At 46.4% G+C, this 23429-nt stretch overlaps 1 protein-coding gene across 4 annotated transcripts in view; it reads left to right on the plus strand.

Moving 5' to 3' along the window:
- Nucleotides 1-7119: 7119 nt before the first annotated feature.
- LOC149440296 (class I histocompatibility antigen, F10 alpha chain-like) overlaps nt 7120-23429 on the plus strand; it is an 81201-nt gene continuing 64891 nt past the window's right edge. For 3 of the 4 annotated variants that reach the window (XM_089658816.1, XM_089658813.1, XM_089658815.1), the window contains exon 1: nt 7120-7259. In XM_089658816.1, the coding sequence (XP_089514942.1) occupies nt 7205-7259 (55 nt within the window). In that variant the 5' untranslated portion in view covers nt 7120-7204. Of the gene's footprint in view, nt 7260-15020; nt 15159-23429 lie in introns of those variants that run through there. The other variant, XM_089658814.1, reaches the window with a different exon arrangement.

Raw genomic sequence — 23429 nt, forward strand, 5'->3', positions numbered from 1 at the left:
CTATGAAAGGTACCAGGGGCATATCATGAGGCCCCCTGCTGACCCCAGACCCTCAGGCAGTGGCCGAGTTCCCAAATGGTCAGTCCACCCTTTCTGGAGAGTGAGAGCAGCTTCCTTCACTCCTGGGGTCCTTGAACCGCCACTGGGGAGATGAGCCGGGTGCTCCATCTCTCGTACCCTCATCCAGCTGCAGGACAAATGAATTTCTCCATCCAAGCTTGTCCTGTGCAGAAACATGTTCATCAAGGTGAGTCAACATTTGCTGCATCCGCCCTAAGAGCTCCACTTCCATAGTTGCGGATGGAGGTGAGCAAAGCACTCTGTTACTCTGCCCCATTGCCAACACTTCAGATGGGATTTCAGAGCTGTCAGCTGGTACTTCTTGATAGCCCCAGGCAAAGGGAGCCCAGCCCTGCAGATGAGCAGAGTCTAGCAGCCATCTGTAGGCGATCTCCAGCTCCCATTCCTGAACAGCTAGAAACTCCAAATCTTCCTGTGCCCAGAGCATTTCCGAGATGTTCAGCATCTGGTCTCTGTAATCCATGATTTCCTCCAAACACCACTCCAGATTGCTACCGATGTCAGGGTCCCATGACAGCTTCCTGTACAACAGCCCCAGGGCACCATAGTCAAAGCCTTCCATCAGGCTGCCATCTGCTGTCCAAGGGCACACTTAGGCTACATACCAGCGGAGGGTTCTGTAGCTCTCGTTCAGCCGCATCTCTGCCCGGACCAGCCTGATTAACTCAGCTGTCGACTCCTTATGTGGCTGTTCCCCCAATAATAGCACCCACACTTCGTACTGCGACCAGTACCTTTCCTGGGTGTAGGAGAGCATTTTTCCCTGGTGGCGCTGCTCTCAGTCTAGTGCTTCCTTCCAGAGTTGCCAGCGGATGGAATCATACCATCCTAGCAGGACCTGCTCTGGCACTGGTCCTCTGTGCTGCATCCACATCTCTCACGGCCTCCTTTCAAATTCAGCTTTTTATGGTGGCTAGTATCTGTTCCTCTTTTCTTCTCCTAACTGGACCTTGGAACCCAATGGGGGTTTGGATGTCCCAGACTGCAGGAGGCATCCCACCGCTTTCCACCAAATGTGACAGAACACCTGTCACCTCGATTGGGTGATTCCATCAGGAACTGCTTCCTCGCCACTGGGACACATGACCAAGGTAATATAGCCAGGTATTGCACCCTAGACTAGACGAGACTAGCTTAGATGCCAAACTGGAACTCTTTATTAAACAGAAATACAGTTTACATAAACTCCAGAAATAGGGGCAGTCCCCACAATAAAACAAATATTACACATTGAGATAAATATCCCACACAGATTAGATAACAAGGTGAAGCTGACAACAGTTTAATCCTTCCATGTAGGTACCCTCAGAAAGACTTGCCAACAGACAAACAATAGGTGACTCAACCGAATTAACGATGGAAATGCACACAATGGGAGAAGATAGTAAACACATACTGTAACACCTTAATACACAGATTAGAGCAAGAGTCCTCAGCATGAGGTTGGTTTGAGCTGATTATATCAACATCCTCTTAGAGTCTCTGAGTCTAGGGGGGGGGGGGTGGAAGCAGTCAATGCTAGTTTGGGCACAGAGACCCCAAATCTGTATCCATGTCCTCCAGTTCTCAGAGTGTGTGTGTGTTTTGGGGAGACATGGACTTGAATCCGAAGTAAACTACTCCAAAGGTCCCCCCCAGGCACCCACCAAAGAATAGACCCCCCTCAGATGCCAGGGCCATAGTCAGTAGGCAAGAGGCTAGCATGCAGCCCCCTTTAAAAGCCCCTGTCCTAGTTGGGTCTGTCACAGTCATATGATTCTCTCAGAAGGCGCCGATCACCCGGCTATGGGACCACACAGCGGAGCAATCTGTCACTAGCTGTGTCCACCGGATATAATATAACACAGCAGATGACTGATCACTACACCAGCCTGTTCCCAGTGTCATGTGATCACTGGGACCAATCATAGCAGATCACATGACAACCGTAAACAATGTATGGCTTCCTTTCATGCCATCCATTGTATACAACTGTGTTGTTAGCTGTGATTGGTCACAGCGATCATATGGTGCAGACAGGGCCAATCACAGCCCATATGTACCATGTTATTAGCTTTGGCCAATCACAGCTAATCACAACAAGGGAGAACAATTGAATCAGTTTCGTTAAGAAAGTCAGTACATTAGGATTGATCAATGTTCAGTATGTATACACCATAATTTGTGGACTGTATAACTTTCTTACAGACTACATAATATACAATGATTTGTGTTATTATCCCCAAAGAAATGTAATAGAATACATTTTGACCTAAATTTATTTATTTGCAAAATGTTTTAACAGATATGAAGAAAAATAACTGTTATTCAAGGTTTTTGGTCTTTTGTTTGGATCCTATCTTAGTCCTAAAACTACGGCCCACTGGTTGCTGTATACCAGCCCTTGACAACAAGCCCCCTATGTCCTGGGTGTGTCCAGGGTGTGTCCTTGGTATGTCCAGGGTGTGTCCTGGGTGTGTCCTTGGTATGTCCAGGGTGTGTTCTGGATGTGTCCTGGGTATGTCCTTGGTATGTCCTGGGTGTGTCCTGGGTATGTCCAGGGTGTGTCCTTGGTATGTCCTGGGTGTGTTCTGGATGTGTCCTGGGTATGTCCTTGGTATGTCCTGGATGTGTCCAGGGTATGTAGGTGTGTCCTGGGTATGTATCCAGCTGCTATAGTTGCTTGAAAAGAGATTTTTAGGCTACTTTCACACTGATCTGCCGCAAAACACAGCAAAAATGCATAGGTGTTTCTACCGCGCTTTCTGAGTGTTTTTAAAGGACACGTGACTTAAAAACTGCACCAAAAACACTTTTCAGGTGTTTTCCATTGATTTCAATGGGAAGAAGCATTTCTGCTGTGTTTTTTTTAACTTACCAAACATGCCTCAAAGATGCTGCAAGCAGGAGTTTTTACATCGCACCGCAAGCACAACACCTCAGTGTGAAAACATACATAGATATACATTCACATACATAGATGTACATTCACATACATAGACGTTCACATACATAGATAGACGTTCACATACATAGATGTACGTTCACATACATAGATAGACGTTCACTTACATAGATGTACAGTCACATACATAGACGTTCACATACATAGATGTACATTCACATACATAGACGTTCACATACATAGATGTACGTTCATATACACAGGGAAGCAGTTTTCTTGAGCTTTTCAGGTGCTTTTTCAAAGGAAAAATGCTTCAAAAACTCCTCAGTGTAAACTCAGCCTTACATTAGAGATGTTATTACAGTACTCCATCAGATCAGTAGCAGGCAGTACAAGACTTCTCTGTCCTCAACAGGTTGATGACATTACTCCCTGTAAGAAGTCCTGCAATTTCTCGGAAATCACATGTCTGTCATTACAAAGATTGTCCAGCAGGTGGTGCTGTGCAAACTAAGCAGAGGAGGACAGATACACTATATTGCAGAAGTATTGGTCTCCGGCCTTTCCACACGCATGACCTTTAATGGCCCCCCAGTCTAAGGCTGGCCATACATTATACAATTTTCTTTAAAAAATTGCTTTAGATTTACCAAAAACCATATAATAGAGGGTGGAATATTTAGTAGCCAGGAAATGTCACTGATGGACTTATTGCACAGGTGACAACCTATCACGGTACCAGACTTCAGCCTGGGTACACACTGATGAGGTGCGAAATTTGCAGTGTTTTCTGTGTGAATTCCACACCGCATCACAATCGCACCCCATTCATGTGAACTGCTGCGGGTGTGTATGTTGAGTTAACACCCCGAAAGTGGTCCGCAAAACGCGGCGCGATGTGCAGAATCGGATGACATGGGTGTGAATACCCGAGTGATCCGATTCTAGTGTGGACTAAACAAAGGGTCCTGCATGTGATTAGAGCCATACATAATGTGATTTGTACAGGAATGAGGAGCGGTTCCTGTGTGGATTACATGTGATATACGGCACGTGTGTACCTGGGATTAATTCACTGAGCTCCTGAGAGCGCCCCGTTCCTTCACTGAGCTTCTGAGAGCGCCCCGTTCCTTCACTGAGCTTCTGAGAGCGCCCCGTTCCTTCACTGAGCTCCTGAGAGTGCCCCGTTCCTTCACTGAGCTCCTGAGAGCGCCCCGTTCCTTCACTGAGCTCCTGAGAGCGATCCGTTCCTTCACTGAGCTCCTGAGAGCGCCCCGTTACTTTACTGAGCTCCTGAGAGCGATCCGTTCCTTCACTGAGCTCCTGAGAGCGATCCGTTCCTTCACTGAGCTCCTGAGAGCGCCCCGTTCCTTCACTGAGCTCCTGAGAGCGCCCCGTTCCTTCACTGAGCTCCTGAGAGCGCCCCGTTCCTTCACTGAGCTCCTGAGAGCGCCCCGTTCCTTCACTGAGCTCCTGAGAGCGACCCGTTCCTTCACCAATGTCTGTAGAAGCCGTCTGTATGTCTAGGTGATGATTGTATACACCTGTGTCCATGGAGGGGATTGGAACACCTGAATCACATGATCTGGAAGGCGGGGAGAATACTTTTGGCAATATAGTGTATATATTATATGGAGAAGAAGAGAAGCCAACTGTCTGTATATTGTGTACATGTGTATGTGTGGGAGAGCTCTGTGTGTATGTGTGGGAGCGCTCTGTGTATTGTGTACATGTGTATGTGTGGGAGAGCTCTGTGTATTGGGTATAGGTGTATGTGTGGGAGAGTTCTGTGTATTGTGTACACGTGTATGTGCGGGAGTGCTCTGTGTATTGTGTACACGTGTATGTGCGGGAGTGCTCTGTGTATTGTGTACACGTGTATGTGCAGGAGCGCTCTGTGTATTGTGTACATGTGTATGTGTGGGAGAGCTCTGTGTGTATGTGTGGGAGCGCTCTGTGTATTGTGTACATGTGTATGTGTGGGAGAGCTCTGTGTATTGGGTACAGGCAGGGCTTTCTTTCTGCCGGAACGCGGCGGTACTGCGTTCCGCCACCTTTTTCTTCTTGTCCCCGCTCACCGACTGCCTCTGCAGAGCTGACAAGCTATGCAGAGCAGCGAAAGTGACAGGTGCCGGACGCGGCTTGTTTATGTCATGCTTGCGCGTGCCCGGCACCTGTCACTGCCGCTGCTCACAGCCGGTGAGCGGGGACATGCACGCTTCACCCCCCCCCCCTCTACCGCCAGCGTGTAAACATCGGGGGCGCGCGGCCACCCCCATAGGAAAGGTGTATCTTAGTACACCCGGCGGTGCGCGCTGACGTCATCACGCCCTCTGCTCGTCGATCCTACCATAGCGCGGATCGTCAGCATCAGGTAAGGAGCGGCGATACAATTTTTCTCGCTTTTCTTGCTAATGTGGGGGGGGGCAGTGTTACTCGCTATTCTTACTAATGTGGGGGGGGGCGGTGTTAATTCCATACATTTACTTTTATAGCCCCTCCCAAATTTTACTTGCATTCCTGTTCTCTAAAGGGGTGGTCCTAGGGTTTGATGGGGGCGTGGCCAGGTTTGGGTGGGGGAGTTCCACCACCTTTCCTCTGAGAAAAAAAGCCCTGGGTACAGGTGTATGTGTGGGAGAGTTCTGTGTATTGTGTACACGTGTATGTGCGGGAGTGCTCTGTGTATTGTGTACACGTGTATGTGCAGGAGCGCTCTGTGTATTGTGTACATGTGTATGTGTGGGAGAGCTCTGTGTGTATGTGTGGGAGCGCTCTGTGTATTGTGTACATGTGTATGTGTGGGAGAGCTCTGTGTATTGGGTACATGTGTATGTGTGGGAGAGTTCTGTGTATTGTGTACACGTGTATGTGCGGGAGTGCTCTGTGTATTGTGTACACATGTATGTGCGGGAGCGCTCTGTGTATTGTGTACATGTTTATGTGCGGGAGCGCTCTGTGTATTGTGTACATGTTTATGTGCGGGAGCGCTCTGTGTATTGTGTACACGTGTATCTGCGGGAGCGCTCTGTGTATTGTGTACACGTGTATCTGCGGGAGCGCTCTGTGTATTGTGTACACGTGTATGTGCGGGAGCGCTCTGTGTATTGTGTACACGTGTATCTGTGGGAGCGCTCTGTGTACTGTGACTTTGATTTAAAACGCTGCAAAAATGCCGCAAAAGTGCACTACATGCTTTCCTGCAGCGTTTCCATTGAATTCTATAGAACCAAAAGCATAACTTTTTGCGTTAAAAAAACTCCCTGATCCTTTCCAAAAAACGCATCGGGTGAAAACGGGGAGATGATGACGGGTCCCATAGGAAGTCATGTTCAATGGACTGTACTGTGTTACTGCAAAACACAAGATGCTGCAGAAACGCCTCGGTGTGATCCTGGGGTAACTGTTAGAGGGGCTTCCAGATTCTGATAAACTCCCGGTCAGCCGACCCCCAAACTACAGGTCCAGGGTTGTGGGAAGAGACCCGTGTCCCCAACATAGAATGCATGAAGGGAAAACACCTTGAGCCTTTACAGCACAGCAGCTAAATGGTTAGCACTTCCGCCTGGCAGTACTCGGGTCGTTGGTTCAAATTCCAACCACAACACCACCTGCCTGGAATGTGCTCCCTGTTCGGGTTTCCTCCAGTTTCCTCCCACACTCCATAGACATGCTGGGAGGTGAATTGGCTCCTATGTTTTCCCTCCTATGTGTATGTATGAGTGTAAGTTAGGGACCTTAGATTGTACACCCCTTGAGGGTTAGGGACTGATGTGAATGTACAATATATATGTAAAGTGCTTCGAAACATTGATGGCGCTATATAAGTACCTGAAATACAATGACATTAATCAGAGGTTCTGTCTCTGCTGTAGAATGGTGAGGAGGGATCTCTGTAGATCAATAAGTAGAGATCCCTCCTGTGATTGGTCTCCGGGGTTTCCCGTGGATCCCTCCCATGCCCGGTATTGGGGGAGATTCGCACATTCTCAGTGTTTGGATTCTAGAACTCCGCTTGTCGGATGTTTCAAAGTTTCGTTTCTGACTTTTCAGAAAACAACCTTCTCACTGTCACTCTGCCCGGTAACTGCTGACCCTCCCTCTCCTGATTTTCCTATTGGGTAGAGAGGAAGCATCCTCCAATCAGCACAGAGCTCCGCCCTCCTGTACACAGACTGTCCCTGAGCTGGGGGAAGTGGACGGTGAGGTGTTTTGGGGTCTCTATAGAGGACAGCAGGGAGGATGAAGATGGTGACCCCCCTCATCCTGATTGTGGGGGTGTCAGGGGTGCAGTGTGGTAAGTAGAGGACAATATAGATGACATGTTGTCAGTGGGGGGGATTTCCTCCAAGTGTTGTATAGAATGGTAGAAATCAATGTGTAGTGATAAAGGTAGAAGTATTGTGGAAGTGACAGCCATGTCCTGTCTGTGTGAAGATGACAATACGGCTGTCCAGGCTCTGAAGGCTGCTCCTGGATCGTGTGTACGGAGCGGGGGATGGGCGGAGAGGTCAGGGCTCACCAGACATCACAGTGTATCCGCTGACAATACATTTCACCTTCTCACTGCTCACACCTATTTCCTGTTCTAGATGTGATCCTGGAGGGGGCGCTGTGTTCATTCTCCTCTGTCACATGGACATATAACTGGGGGGGACTTGTATTTCAGATATGGATGGAGTGGTGAGGGGTCAGATCCTCTGGATGGATTGTATTGCTGTCTGTGACCCCGTTAGGGAGACTCGCCCCCCCCCCCCCCCCATGTGTGCTGATCACCAAATCACAGGAAGAATAGTGAGGACACAACCAACATGATGTGTTGTCACCACAACAGGAAGAATGGGGACATTTGTTTCTGTGACAACTAGGAGGGGATTTCTTCTCACTTCCTGTTGAGTCTATAGGACAGGAAGTGAAGGAAAATCCCCCTAATGAGACCCAGATGGCAGAATACAGAGGTTGTTCCCTCCCCAACTTTATCCACAATAACAAACATTCAGCTTTAGATCTTCCTTTAGCCCCCGGGTCACTTCGGTGCGATTTGGCATGAAATTTGTGTGTCATGCGACTTGTAAATCGTATGCCAAGTCGCCCCCTATTGTCCGCTATCAGAGCGATCATATCGGCGCGGTTCTGACTTGGCCGCAGCGATCTCTACAGTACTACATGCACTACATTTGGTGCGATTTACATAGATACCTGTATCAGATGTCTTACAAATCGCACCTGAAATCGGATCTAATGAATGTGAGTGTCTGAACATACGCCATTTGCTGCAGCGCCATTTCCAAAGCCGTTCTTGTGGGACTTTTTCTGCAGTTTGTTGCGATTTCACATACATAGACGACAATAGAAATCTCACGCAAAACGCAAGTGTGTGGAAATATGTGCGATCTGGTCTACAGTCTGTCTTACCCTCAGGTCACACCGAAGCGTTTTCCAGTAATGCAGTACAGTCAATTGAACATGATTTCCTATGGGACACGTCTACATCTCCGCCTTTTCACCCGGTCCGTTTTTTCGAAAGGGTCAGGGAGTTTTTTCAACACAAAAAGTTGCGTTTTTGGTTCTATAGACTTCAATGGGAACGCTGCAGAAAAGCATGTATTGCGTTTTTGCTGTGCTTTTGCCACGTTTTTTATGCGTTTTGCATTTTAAATCTGCCTAGCAACAAGAAAAAAAAGCAAAACACTTAAAAAACGCAACGCAAAAAGCAATGCAGAAATGGCTCAAACACAATCTGTATAGGTGTGAACTGAGACGTAGTCGGTGTTGGATAAATGTTGTTGTGAAAGTGGAACTTCGGCTGAAACATTGTCTAGCTTAGATACAGCGGGGAAGAATTGAAAACCTCAGCAGGCTTTTACTATAGACCCCTTTCACACGGGCGTTCCATATGTGTTTTTTTTCATCTGTCCGTTTATGAATGAAAAACGGACTCCCATGTATTTCTATGGACTTGCGGATGTAAACGGTTGCTCATCCATTTACATCCGTTAACGTTCAGTCTTTTGAACAGAAGAAAACCCTATTTTTCTAAAGCAAAAAAAACCGAAACAGGCGAAAAATGGATGTAAATGGATGAAAAATGGAGGTAAACGGATCTAAACAGATGTAAACTGATGAAAAAAACAGATGTAAACTGATCCGTTTTTTCTTTGAAAAAAGTGACTGAAAAAAACCAGAACGCCTGTTTGAAAGGACCGATAGTCACTGTCCCTGCTGGGGAGACTTGGCCTTCATTTGGGTTACAAGGAGCACCCTCCAGGTGACGGGAAGATGACAGTTACCTCCCTCGTGACAACGGTAAATCTTAGTTCCTGAACTCAGTTTTGCGACTTCGACATATGAAAGTAACACCGTACATATCATCACAGCCAGGGGCGGACTGACAACTCATGGGGCCCCCGGGCAATGGGGCCCCTGTGTCCTCACCCACACCCAAAAAAGCCTATGAAAAAGCCAATGAAAGGTACCAGGGGCATCTCATGGGGCCCCCTACTGAGCTCAGGCCCTCAGGCAGTGCCCAAGTGCTTGAATGGTCAGTCTGCCCCGATCACAGCTACTTTGTCTATCCAGGCGGGATTATACCTCGTTTTGTGGGACAAATTGGGTCTTCATTTTGGTGGTAAATGGTAATGATATCTCCTAATTTTATTATGAAAGGAAAACGTCCCCTCCCCCCCTCAAAATAGTAAAAGAAAAATGTTTTATGTAGCCGCATTTTTTTTCTCCCCATTACAATAACCAGGGCTGTGGATAACCAGTCCTCCTGTACAGGGTCTAGGCCAGCAGGGGGGCCCAGGCAGCTGGGGGAATCAGATGTGGGCAGGGAGGATGATCGCCACAATGGGGGGGGGGATTACAGGAACAGATCTCCTGTATTGCTTTCTCTGCAGCAGCTGAAATCTGGCCTTCAGCTGCTGCAAAGAGAACCATACAGGGGATTGGTTCCAGTAATTATCCCCCTTCTGCACCCATAAACCTCCCCATGCACCATATGTTTCCCCCTACTGCCCAGGTCCCCGTGTGTGCCCCCACAGTGCTGCCAGCTTCCCTCCTCTCTTTTCTAGAAGCAGCTGCAAGCACACAAGGGATTTTTTTATGGGGAGGGGAGATTTGTGCTGGGGGCATATGGAGATAGAGAAGATTTGAGCTGGGGGGGGGATTTCAGCAGGGGAGTGGATTTGTACTGGGAGGAGGGGGAATTTATGCTCAGGGGGTAAGTATGCAGTATGTGTTCAATTTATTTGTTTGGTGTTTGTTTGTGGGGGGGGGATTTTTGCTGGAACATAATGCTCATACATCTTGGGGGGATGTTCACCTGGGCTCTAGATTTTATTTGTTTCAGGCATTTACAGTATATAGTGCTGTCCATTTACGCAGCACTTTACATATATATTGTACATTCACATCAGTCCCTAACCCTCAAGGGGCGTACAATCTAAGGTCCCTAACTTACACTCATACATACACATACTAGGGACAATATAGACAGGAGACAATTCACCTACCAGCATGTCTTTGGAGTGTGGGAGGAAACTGCAGTACCCGGAGGAAACCCACGCAGGCACAGGGAGAACATGCAATCTCCAGGCAGGTGGTGCCATGGTTGGGATTCAAAACAAGGACCCTCATACTGCCAGGTGGAAGTGCTAACCATTTATCTACTGTGCTGCCCTTGTTCCTGGCACTGGTCTCTATGCTGGGGGCACACTCTGCAGCACACTCCCAGCACAAGGACAGCTGTGCAAATATGCAGCCCTGTAGAAGAGGACCCACTTCAGTGGGGCTGCATATGTCCATACACTCAACAGCATCAGGTTAACAAATGTCACCAGAACAGGTGACCATGCTAGAAGCTTTCACCTCCATTGGTGACAACTATAACATTTTAAACCCAACTCAGGGAAACTAGACGTTCTCCCTTGCAGTCAAACTGCACTTGCACTGTAAGGGTTAAATCCTAGTAGTCTAGGGCACATGTGTCAAACACAAGGCCAATGGGTGGGTGGAATCTGACCTACTTAGACTACTGGCCTGTGGGGGACAAGAGGGTGTGGAGAGCAGTCTAGCAGCATACAAGAGCCTGCAGGAGCTGATCAGGCACTGTGTGTACTGCTGTACCTGGCCTCCTAGGCATGCATTAACAGTTAACCCTCGCCGTGCGGGCTTTATAGGTTTCTTGTAGTTCAGCTCTAAAGTAGAATTAAAGGAAATTATTTTAATGTTGGATAGAGTAAAGCTGGCTATACATGGATAGAAATTTGGCCAGTTCAGCAGGGACCGGACCAGGGGCGGACTGACCATTTGGAAACTCGGGCACTGCCCCAGGGCCCGGGTCAGTAGGGGGCCCCATGAGATGCCCCTGGTACCTTTTTCATAGGCTTTTTTGAATTTGGACAAGGACACAGGGGCCCTATGATCCCCTATTGCCCGGGGGCCCCATGAGTTGTCAGTCCACCCCTTGACCGGACGAATTTCAATGCATGTACAGTTGCAAGAAAAAGTATGTGAACCCCTTAGGATTACTGGCGTTTTGCATGAATTGGGCATAAAATGTGCTCTGAACATCATCTAAGTCACAACAATAGAAGAACACAGTCTGCTGAACATAATACTACACAAACATTAGATAGTTTAATTGCACATAACATGTAAACATTCACAGTGCAGGGAGGAAAAAGTATGTGAGGCCCTAGCTTAATGACTTCTCCCAGAGCTAATTGGAGCCAGGAGTGAGCCAACCTTGACTCCAATCAGTGTGATGATATTGGATGTGTTGCTGACAGCTGTCCTGCCCTTAAAAAACACACACCTGTTTTGGGTTTACTGGTTTCAAAAAGCACTGTCTGATGTGAACCATGCCTCGCAGAAAAGAGCTCTCAGAAGACCTACGATCAAGAATTGTTGACTTGCATGAAGCTGGAAAGGGTTACAAAAGTATCTCCAAAAGCCTTGATGTTCATGTGTCCATGGTAAGACAGACTGTCTACAAATGGAGAAAGTTTAGCACTGTTGCTACTCTCCCTAGGCGCGGTCATCCTGTAAAAATGACTGCAAGAGCACAGCGCAGAATGCTGCATGAGGTAAAGAAGAATCCCAGAGTGTCAGCTAAAGACCTACAGAAATCTCTGGCACATGCTAACATTTTTGTTGACACATCTACAATAAGGAAAACATTAAACAAGAATGGAGTACATGGGAGGACACCACGGAGGAAGCCATTGCTGTCCAAAAAGAATATTGCAGCACGTTTGAGCACCTGGATGTTCCACAGCACTACTGGCAAAATATACTGTGGACAGATGAAACCAAGATTGAGTTGTTTGGGAAGAACACACAACACTATGTGTGGAGAAAAAAAGGCACAGCACACCAACATCAAAACCTCATCCCCACTGTAAAACATGGCGGAGGGAGCATCATGGTTTGGGGCTGCTTTGCTGCCTCAGGGCCTGGACGGATTGTTGTCATTGATGGCAAAATGAATTCCAGAGTTTATCAAGACATTTTGCAGGAAAACGTACGACCATCTGTCCGCCAACTGAAGCTCCGCAGAGGATGGGTGATGCAACAGGACAATGACCCAAAGCATACAAGTCATTCAACAAAACAATGGCTGCAACAGCACAGAATACGCCTTCTGGAGTGGCCCAGTCAAAGTCCTGACCTCAACCCGATTGAAATGCTGTGGCATGACCTTAAGAGAGCGATTCACACCAGACATCCCAAGAATATTGCTACACTGAAACAGTTTTGTGAAGAGGAGTGGTCCAAAATGACTCCAGATCGTTGTGCAGGTCTGATCTGCAACTACAGGAAACGTTTGGTTGAGGTTATTGCTGCCAAAGGAGGGTCAACCAGTTATTAAGTCCAAAGGTTCACATACTTTTTCCTCCCTGCCCTGTGAATGTTTACATGTTATGTGCAATTAAACCATGGCAACATCTAATGTTTGTGTAGTATTATGTTCAGCAGACTGTGTTCTTCTATTGTTGTGACTTAGATGACGTTCAGAGCACATTTTATGCCCAATTCATGCAAAACTCCACGTAATCCCAAGGGGTTCACATACTTTTTCTTGCAACTGTATATACTAATTATAGGAACTGACAAATAGTACATAATTGTATAATAAATAGAGGGATTCCAAGAAACCACCCCCTTATTGTTTACTTCAACATGTAAACAGGAAATGCCAATTATCGGTAGTCCTCTCCTCTGACAGCGAGTGAGGAGAGCCGGTAAGTGACATTTATTAGGGGGACATCCACACTGATCATCAGTGTAGCCCCATCAGTGCGGACAATAGTACCCATCTGTGCTGGATTTCAGTGCCCATCTGTGCTGGATTTCAGTGTCCATCAGTGCCCATCTATGCTGGATTTCAGTGTCCATCAGTGCCCATCTGTGCTGGCTTTCAGTGCCTCCTCAGTGATGCCTGTTAGTGTCCATCAGTGATGCATGTCAGTGCCCATCAGTGGCGCCTCATCAGTGCCGCCTAAAATACAGCCACTTCCCTGTTCCTCGGTCCGGCGGTGTTCTCACCACAGCTGGTTTCACTCTTCGTCTTCCCTGGTTCCGGCATCTTCAGTGTGGGCAGCCGGCTGACAGCTTGCGGATTCACAGCCGGGTGCCCGCTGTGCATGCACACGAAACGCTGCGCTTTGTGAATGGCCCCGTTGTCTTCTGGGACCTGTCACGTGTCCCACAAGATAATAAGGGGGGGGAATAATTTCTGCTTGCCAAGGTGATCGCAGTGGGAGTGGGTACCTGTCAAATTCGGGTACCTGCTACTCTCCCTCCCACTCCCCAAAGGTGCCGATCCTTAATGGGGAGCGGGGGACAAAGGCCCTTTTGGGTGGAGCTCCACTTTAATAATAAACTCCCACCCACTTTTGTATCACTCCGCCCGAGCAATGTAGACGAGGCCGGGACCTGTCACTGGATGGCCTAAGCTGCCTGCAGGAGGAGACACAGAACGGTGTTGGAGACCCCTCCCTCCCCCTACCTCCTCCCCAGCAGCTCGGTCTAGGAGATGACAGTGAGGACTCCGACATCCCCAGCACCCCCGAGGCAGTGGCAGTTGGTGGGAGGGGGTGCAGCCAGCCTCAGCCCCCCTTCATTCTACTAGTGAAGTGTCAGTAATGGAGGTGAGCGCTGTGCTGGGGCCGGGGATTTCCACACCTGCTGGGCTATTATAGAAGGGAATGAAGTCTGCAATGGGCACATCTCTCCGGATTTCTGGCAGCACTGACTGTGAGATATCGGGATTAAATCTACACGGTCCAATGTCTCCCAGTCAGGACACAGCCAATGAAAATGGAGACACTTCTACTTCTATCTACAATGTTAGAACAAAGTGCTGTGTGCCAACAAAGATGGCGTCTCTGTATTCATGTGGCATTGTCCTGACTGCCAGAAATTACACAGTGTCATTGTAAACCCAATGTGTCCCAGTCAGTGCTTGCTGATGTCATCATCCATCATCGCACGCCGCATTTATCACAACTGATGTTGAGCCACACCCACAACGGAATGCCCCACCCTCAATTAAAATGATACTCCGCCCACACCGCCTTTCATACATACAGGGAAAAAAAGGGTCCCTAAAACATTTTTGGCAATGTTGGCAAATAGAGCACCCTATCAGTGCAACCTCATCAGAGTGATGGTGCAGTGGTCCTCTTTCAGTGCCCATCTGTGCTGGTTTTCAATGCCTCCTCAGTGATGCCTGTCAGTGCAGCCTATCAATTCCCATCAGTGCCCATCAGATTGATGTTGCAGTGTCAGTGGGCGGGGCGGCGTTAGTGGGCGGTGCTCTGTCCACTAGTGGGCAGGGCTGCGTCAGTGGGCGGGGCGGCGGTCCTCTGGTGGGAGGAGATTGGACATTTGTGTACATCACATTTCTCTTTCACTTTCCTCTTCTATACATTGCATTGAGCCATCCTGAGCACACTTCCTCTACCCGGCAACTGATGATCAGCTCTGAGTTCATTTTCCTATTGGACAGAGAGCCAAAATCATCCAATCAGCACACAGTTCCGCCCTCCTGTACAAGAGTCCTGACTCACCGTGTGACTCTCCCCGGGCTGTGTGCGGTGGACGGAGCTGAGTTTTGGGGTCTCTGTGAGGAGGAAGAAGATGATCCCCCTCATCCTGATTATTATTGGGGTGTCCGGGGTGTATGGAGGTCAGTCTGGGGGGGAGGGGCTGTTATTTATAAATATGATGTCATATATTTCCTGATATTAGGAGAGACAATGTTATATATTAGTGATGTCACAGCTGTACGGATATCTCCTGTATATGGAGAGTGGTGATGTCACACCTGTACGGATATCCCCTGTATATGGAGAGTAGTGATGTCACACCTGTACGGATATCTCCTGTATATGGAGAGTAGTGATGTAACACCTGTACAGATATCTCCTGTATATGGAGATTGATGATGTCACACCTGTACGGATATCTCCTGTATATGGGGAGTGGTGATGTCACACCTGTACGGATATCTCCTGTATATGGGGAGCGGTGATGTCACACCTGTACAGATATCTCCTGTATATGGAGAGCGGTGATGTCACACCTGTACAGATATCTCCTGTATATGGAGAGTGGTGATGTCACACCTGTACGGATATCTCCTGTATAAGGAGAGTGGTGATGTCACACACAGATATAAATGTACAGGGGTGTACAGCCCCCCCTCTATGACCAGCTGTATGCTCTACCAGGAAATAATAATGGTGTGACCCTCCTGCGCTCCAAATGTGTGTTTAAACAAACTGAAATAGTAAATAAATGAACCCCAAACAGCTGCTAACATTAAATCATATACCAGTGATCAAGTGAATATAAACCATATAAATGCTGCGCTACATTCAAACTAATTAAAGTGAATGTGGAATTCAATATCTCAAAATAAAAATATTAACAATAATAATAAATATAATGTGCTTAATGATTACAAAAGTATTGACAGAACACAAACTTAAATCCATACGCATGTGCATAAAAATGCACATACATAAATTAAATCACACGTGCAAAAATGTGAAGTGGAATAAAACGCAAACTCAAAGTCCAATAGTGGAATATTAAAAGTGAAAAAAAAGTCCAATAATGGAATATTAGAGTGAAAAAACTGTAAACTGTGTTTCCAATAATACTGTAAAGTGACCACAGGTGAAACAAATCGTGCAGATATCTGAGTGTAGATAGAGCTTGTGAATCCAACACCTTCTGGATTAGCCTCTCACCTCATCTCTTCGACCCTTGCGGGTCAAAGAGCAGTAATGGATCCCTCTCACAGATCCTCCAGGCACCAAGGCACTCCAAAACCACTTCTCAGGATATAATATTCCCACTCAGCTCTTCTCCAAGTATAGGTGAAATATCAATTTCTCAGAACAAAAAAGAGGGATCCTCCCATAGTGTAGTAGGTTTATTATACCATAGGAACATCAGATATTAAGTAGAAATACACTTACGTAGCAGCCAGTCCACATTAGACCCTCATGCTCTCAAATGAGGATATATCTGTGTTTGTTGGGTGTACAGCTGAATCCACAGGTGTACCAAGATGGTGCATCATTATACACTCTTCGTTTTTTCTGTTTGAAACAGAAAAAACGAAGAGTGTATAATGATGCACCATCTTGGTACACCTGTGGATTCAGCTGTACACCCAACAAACACAGATATATCCTCATTTGAGAGCATGAGGGTCTAATGTGGACTGGCTGCTACGTAAGTGTATTTCTACTTAATATCTGATGTTCCTATGGTATAATAAACCTACTACACTATGGGAGGATCCCTCTTTTTTGTTCTGAGAAATTGATATTTCACCTATACTTGGAGAAGAGCTGAGTGGGAATATTATATCCTGAGAAGTGGTTTTGGAGTGCCTTGGTGCCTGGAGGATCTGTGAGAGGGATCCATTACTGCTCTTTGACCCGCAAGGGTCGAAGAGATGAGGTGAGAGGCTAATCCAGAAGGTGTTGGATTCACAAGCTCTATCTACACTCAGATATCTGCACGATTTGTTTCACCTGTGGTCACTTTACAGTATTATTGGAAACACAGTTTACAGTTTTTTCACTCTAATATTCCATTATTGGACTTTTTTTTCACTTTTAATATTCCACTATTGGACTTTGAGTTTGCGTTTTATTCCACTTCACATTTTTGCACGTGTGATTTAATTTATGTATGTGCATTTTTATGCACATGCGTATGGATTTAAGTTTGTGTTCTGTCAATACTTTTGTAATCATCTACCAGGAAATGCTGCAGGTTTCCTCTAGACATATCACACGCTCGCTCAGCATTCTACCGCTCAGCCGGAATCCTCACAAAACTGTATTTTCTGCGTTACAATTTGATATAAAATACCTCGTAGCGTTTTTCTAACATTCTTTTGCAATTCACAAAAAAAGAACAATACTAAAACAAGGCGTGTGGCATTTATCTCAGGACGTGATATCCAGGGGGATGGATACAGTGGGGAAGGATTAGAACCCCTGTCAGTTTTTATTGCTAATAAAGAGGTAAAATGATTTAGGGCCAGTTCACACTACATGTGTCTCTGCCGGGTTCACACTACATGCGTTTCTGCCGGGTTCACACTGCTGCGGTGCAACACATCGCATGGGATCCACACGGGAACCACACCGCATTCCTGTGCAAACCACATGCGGTCTCTGTGGTGCAGTTTGAGCCGTACATTTTTTATGGCTCAGATCGCTCCGCATCCGCACCAAAATAGTGCAGGACCCTTTTTTTTTGTCCCCACTAGAATCAGATTGCAGGATATTCACACCCATGTGATCCGATTCTGCACATTGCACAGCATTTTGCAAACCAATTTCAGGTGTTGTTAACTTAACATTCACACCCGCAGGGGTTCACATGAACGGGGTGCGATCAAGATGCAGTGCGGGAATCTCAGAAACCGGAGCAAATCCCGCACCGCATCAGTGTGAACTCGAGCTCAGTTGCTGTTTTTTCTGCATCCAAAACGCACAGAAAGTAGGTTATATGGTTGCCAATGTCATAGTTCACATCAGTGCTTGCAGTTAAAAGGAAACAATGGTGCTGCGCTCCCACAAAAGAGGCCTATATGCTATAAATTATTAAATATATATATATTGCTCCTACAGACTCCACTGTCTGGGATAATAAATGTGAACACTATCATGCAATAATGTGCAAAATTACAAACGTAAAGAAAAAAACAGATAAATATATAAATACATATCAAAGACTAAAAAGAAATGGTGCAAAATCACACATGCATCCCTTAAACAAGGGCAAAAGTGACCTCAATCCCAGCCACGGCACCACCTGCCTGGAGTTTGCATGTTCTCCCTGTGCCTGCGTGGGGTTCCTCCGGGTACTCCGGTTTCCTCCCACACTCCAAAGACATGCTGGTAGGTTAGTCAGCTCCTGTCTATATTGTCCCTAGTATGTGTATGTATGAATGTGAGTTAGGGACCTTAGATTGTACGCCCCTTGAGGGTTAGGGACTGATGTGAATGTACAATATATATGTAAAGTGCTGTGTAAATTGACGGCGCTATATAAGTACCTGTAATAAATAAAGTGATGGACACTTGGCATAAATAATGCCTGAAACTGTGCAGTGAAAATGGACCGACACCCGGCATAAATGTTACCTGTACAAATAAACGGTAAGAAAGTCAGGATGAAACCTGACTAAAGACAAACAATAGGACCAAACAAATGTCCTTCCACATATCAGTGTCTCAGAGACGTGATGGTGACCACAAAGAAATAAATATAGTGCTAAAGTCCCTAAATTGGGACTAAATGTGCTCGTATATATGGACATCAAACTGCGACAACACAAAAATAATTGAAAAGTGACGCACTGTGCTACATGTATAAAGAACACAATACTAAGCAGAAAATGCCAAAAAATGTGCCACCAATAATGACAATATAAAATAAATGTCCACTTGTGAAATCCACAAACAAATGGATATAGTGGAAATTCCAGCCAAAAGTGATGCAGGTGTAGGGAAATAAGATCCGTCACCGGCTGGATTGCCCCCTCACCTTCATGTAGCGACCTCAAAGGGCCAATATGCCTTCAAAATATTAAACACAGCTATGCGACCAATCAGCAGATACGGATCCGGGTTAGCAGTGATGGTGGTAACCCCCTTACGGAAATATAGATATGATCAATCCTGGTATCAGGGTCTCTTTCATGCAGGATAGTAAGCTCAGCCAACTCGTATATATTATTATTATTATACAGTATTTATAAAGCCCAATAGTTCGCTCAGCGCTGTACATTACAGAGGGGGACAGAACATGTGACAGAACAATACCAATACAATGCAAAACATGAGGGGATCGAGGGCCCTGCTCTTTCGAGTTTACAATCTAGGACAGCAATGGGCAAACTACGGCCCGCGGAGCGTGGCAAACATTGGCTGTCAGGATGTAGGCGGGGCAGCGTGACGAACTCCTCTCCTCTCACAGTCTGCCCTGAAGACCGGAGCGGCGCGGGAACACGGCGAGAGGAACGCGCGGAGCAAAGGTAAGTGAATTGACACAATATGGGGAATGAATTACTATAAGGGGGATGAATTACTATAGGGGGGATGAATTACTATATGGGGGATTAATTACTATATGGGGGATGAATTACTATGGGGGATGAATTACTATGGGGGATGAATTACTATATGGGGGATGAATTACTATATGGGGGATGAATTACTATGGGGGATGAATTACTATATGGGGGATGAATTACTATATGGGGGATGAATTACTATAGGAGGGATGAATTACTATATGGGGGATGAATTACTATATGGGGGATGAATTACTATGCTTACTATGGGGGAATATTACTATACTTACTATGGATGGCATGGTAGTGGCTGGGCCGGCCAGCAGCTAGTCCGGCCCCCGGGTCCAATATATGAACCCATTGCGGCCCTCAAGTCAAAAAGTTTGCCCACCCCTGATCTAGGAGGTATAATATATATGGTGAAGAACAGAAGAAGAATCCTCCCATAGTGGAATACTGTTACATTTATTAAAGTTGCACAAAGCCAACAAATGCTCACTCACAAGTTAGAGGTTTAAAACAATCTCACAGAACCACATGGTAAACGCTGGGTGTACTGCTATGGGTATACCAAGATGGCGCCCGTGCCGGAAGTAACACCACCACATCTCTGTGTATCGCTGACGCGTTGCATCACGTACATCACGTATCTCGTGACTTCCTCACGTGAGTGAGCATTTGTTTGCCTTATGTATCCATGCACACACAGGCTGTAATCAACGTTTTTTGGCTGGAAAAAAAACCAAAACTAGTGGATTTCTAGAGGAGTTTTTCAGCTTTAAAAATGCTCTAACACTGAAAAATGCGGTAAAACGTGATAAACCGCCGCAAACTGGTGTTTTTGGACTTTTTTTGAGCAAAAAATAAATTTCTTTAGTAGAAAAAAACCCAAACGTGGGAAAACGCCGCTAATTGCGGAAAAAATGCAGCTAAACGCTAATGCAAAAATACTAAAAACAGCTGAAAAACTCACGTTTTTAACGTGACTTTATACAGCTAATGTTACCAGCGTTATCAAAACATCAAGTGTGCATGAGGACTTATTAACCCCTTGCTGACCGTAGATAGCCGAATGACGGCTTCACTGCGGCCGTCCAGTTCTGGGAGGGCGTCATATGACATTCTCCCAGAACTCGCCCTCCTGTGCGCCCCGATGATCTCCGTGACACAGCTGATCGCGTGATGTGGTAAAAGGCCAATCACAGCGGCCTTTTACCACGTGATTAGCCGTGTCCAACGACACGGCAGATCACCGGAAAATGCAGTTGCTGGTTATCGGCTGCACTTTCCTCACGCTGTCACAGTGTGAGGAAAGTACTGCCTATAACCAGCAATTGTCAGAGGAGGGATCGGCACCGATCATCAGGGCACTGATGATCAGTGCCCAGCAGTGCCACCCACCTGTGCCTAGCAGTGCCACCCACCTGTGCTTCTAAATAGTAGTAGTGATAAATACCTAATATAAGCTGCTAACACCCAGTCCTAAACCTGTAGGTGTTAATGCATAAATAAATAAATTGGTGTAGTGCTAATCCATATAACCCATATGAATAAACATACATATAAAATATAATAAGATATTGAAATATAGTGACGTATCCAAAGTGATCTGATCCTCTAGGGATCTATTGTGACACACGTACACGTGACACAGAAACGTGAAATAACAAATTAGTCCCAATTGGATCCAATGTAATTATTATTATTATTATTATTATTATACAGTATTTATAAAGCGCCAATAGTTCGCTCAGCGCTGTACATTACAAAGGGGGACAGAAAATGTGACAGAACAATACCAATACAATGCAAAACATGAGGGGATTGAGGGCCCTGCTCTTTCGAGCTTACAATCTAGGAAATGAAAAATATCCAAATGACACAAACAAAAAAAAACCCCAAATCCCTAATTGGGTCAACAAATCAACAAAATAGACCTAGTGCAACAAACAGTGAATTCCCGAATCAAAAGGGGATAAACCACCTAAATAAAGTGATACGTGCTTAAACACCCCAAATAAGCATATAAATATTAAAAAAAACACTTTATCAAAACAAATAAATTTCAACGCTCTAATCTGAATAAAAATACTGTATAGTGAAATGTACATCAAATGTAAATATATAATGACAATAAATAAATATAAAAAGTCCAAAATAGTGCAAATCAGCAAAAAGTGATCCAATGACTCAAAATCATACAGGTGATGTGGTGAATGTGCATTTAAGCCAATGATAAAATCCTTGAATGCCCCCTCACCTCCTTACCGCAACCCACTGGGCCAGCACGCCTCTAGGATCACACCAGGATCCTTCACGGGCAGTAACTCCTCAGCGGATGGTATCCATAGGAAATCCCCATCAATGGTGGCACTTAAACATCACAGGTACACTCCAGATATAGGTACCACAATATAGCTCACTCTCTCATAAGGATCATAATAAGGACAGAAAAGAAAGATCCTCCATAGTGTAATACTGTTTTTTACATCAATATAGCAAAGAAATCACCAATTGCCCACTCACTTGTTGACAGATAGACATAAGCTTTCAAACCACATGCTATAGGTGTACTTCTGCATGGGTTTCAGGTGTGCCAAGATGGCGTCCACGCCGGACCTACGTCACTGCGTACCTACGCGTTGCGTCACGTTAACCACATGATTTCCTCAGGGTCATACACCTGTGCCCATCAGTGCTGTCCAGCTGTGCCACCCATCAGTGCCGCCAGTCAGTGCCACCGATCAGTACCACCTATCAGTCCCCATCGTTGAATATCAGTGCCGCCTCAACAGTGCTGCCTATCAGTGCAGCCTCATCAACGCACATCAGTGAAACTTTTTTTTTTTTAATTTTATTGCTCTTTTTATGTTTATAGAGCAAAAAATAAAACACCCAGCGGCGAGTACCGTATTTTTTTGCTCCATAAGACGCACCTGACCATAAGACGCACCTAGGTTTTAGAGGTGAAAAACAAGAATAAAAATATTCTGAACCAATGGACTGCAGACATAGTACAGGAGATGACCAGAGACTGCGGACATAGTACAGAAAATGACCAGAGACTGCGGACACAGTACAGGAGATGACCAGAGACTGCGGACACAGTACAGGAGATGACCAGAGACTGCGGACACAGTACAGGAGATGACCAGAGACTGCAGACACAGTACAGGAGATGACCAGAGACTGCGGACACAGTACAGGAGATGACCAGAGACTGCGGACACAGTACAGGAGATGACCAGAGACTGCGGACACAGTACAGGGGATGACCAGAGACTGCGGACACAGTGCAGGGGATGACCAGAGACTGCGGACACAGTGCAGGGGATGACCAGAGACTGCGGACACAGTGCAGGGGATGACCAGAGACTGCGGACACAGTGCAGGGGATGACCAGAGACTGCGGACACAGTGCAGGGGATGACCAGAGACTGCGGACACAGTGCAGGGGATGACCAGAGACTGCGGACACAGTGCAGGGGATGACCAGAGACTGCGGACACAGTGCAGGGGATGACCAGAGACTGCGGACACAGTGCAGGGGATGACAAGAGACTGCGGACACAGTGCAGGGGATGACCAGAGACTGCGGACACAGTGCAGGGGATGACCAGAGACTGCGGACACAGTGCAGGGGATGACCAGAGACTGCGGACACAGTGCAGGGGATGACCAGAGACTGCGGACACAGTGCAGGGGATGACCAAGAGACTGCGGACCTTTGTGGAGGGGATGACCAGAGACTGCGGACACAGTGCAGCGGACCTTTGTGGAGGGAGGGGGAGCGGGTACCTGAATTTGACAGGTACCTGCCCCCACTTTCGCAGAGATGTACTCCCTTTA

This window comes from Staurois parvus, unplaced genomic scaffold (genome assembly GCF_062004578.1).
Source record: "Staurois parvus isolate SC_StPar_1 unplaced genomic scaffold, SC_StPar_1.0 ptg001097l, whole genome shotgun sequence".
In the NCBI taxonomy this organism is placed as follows: Eukaryota; Metazoa; Chordata; class Amphibia; order Anura; family Ranidae; genus Staurois; species Staurois parvus.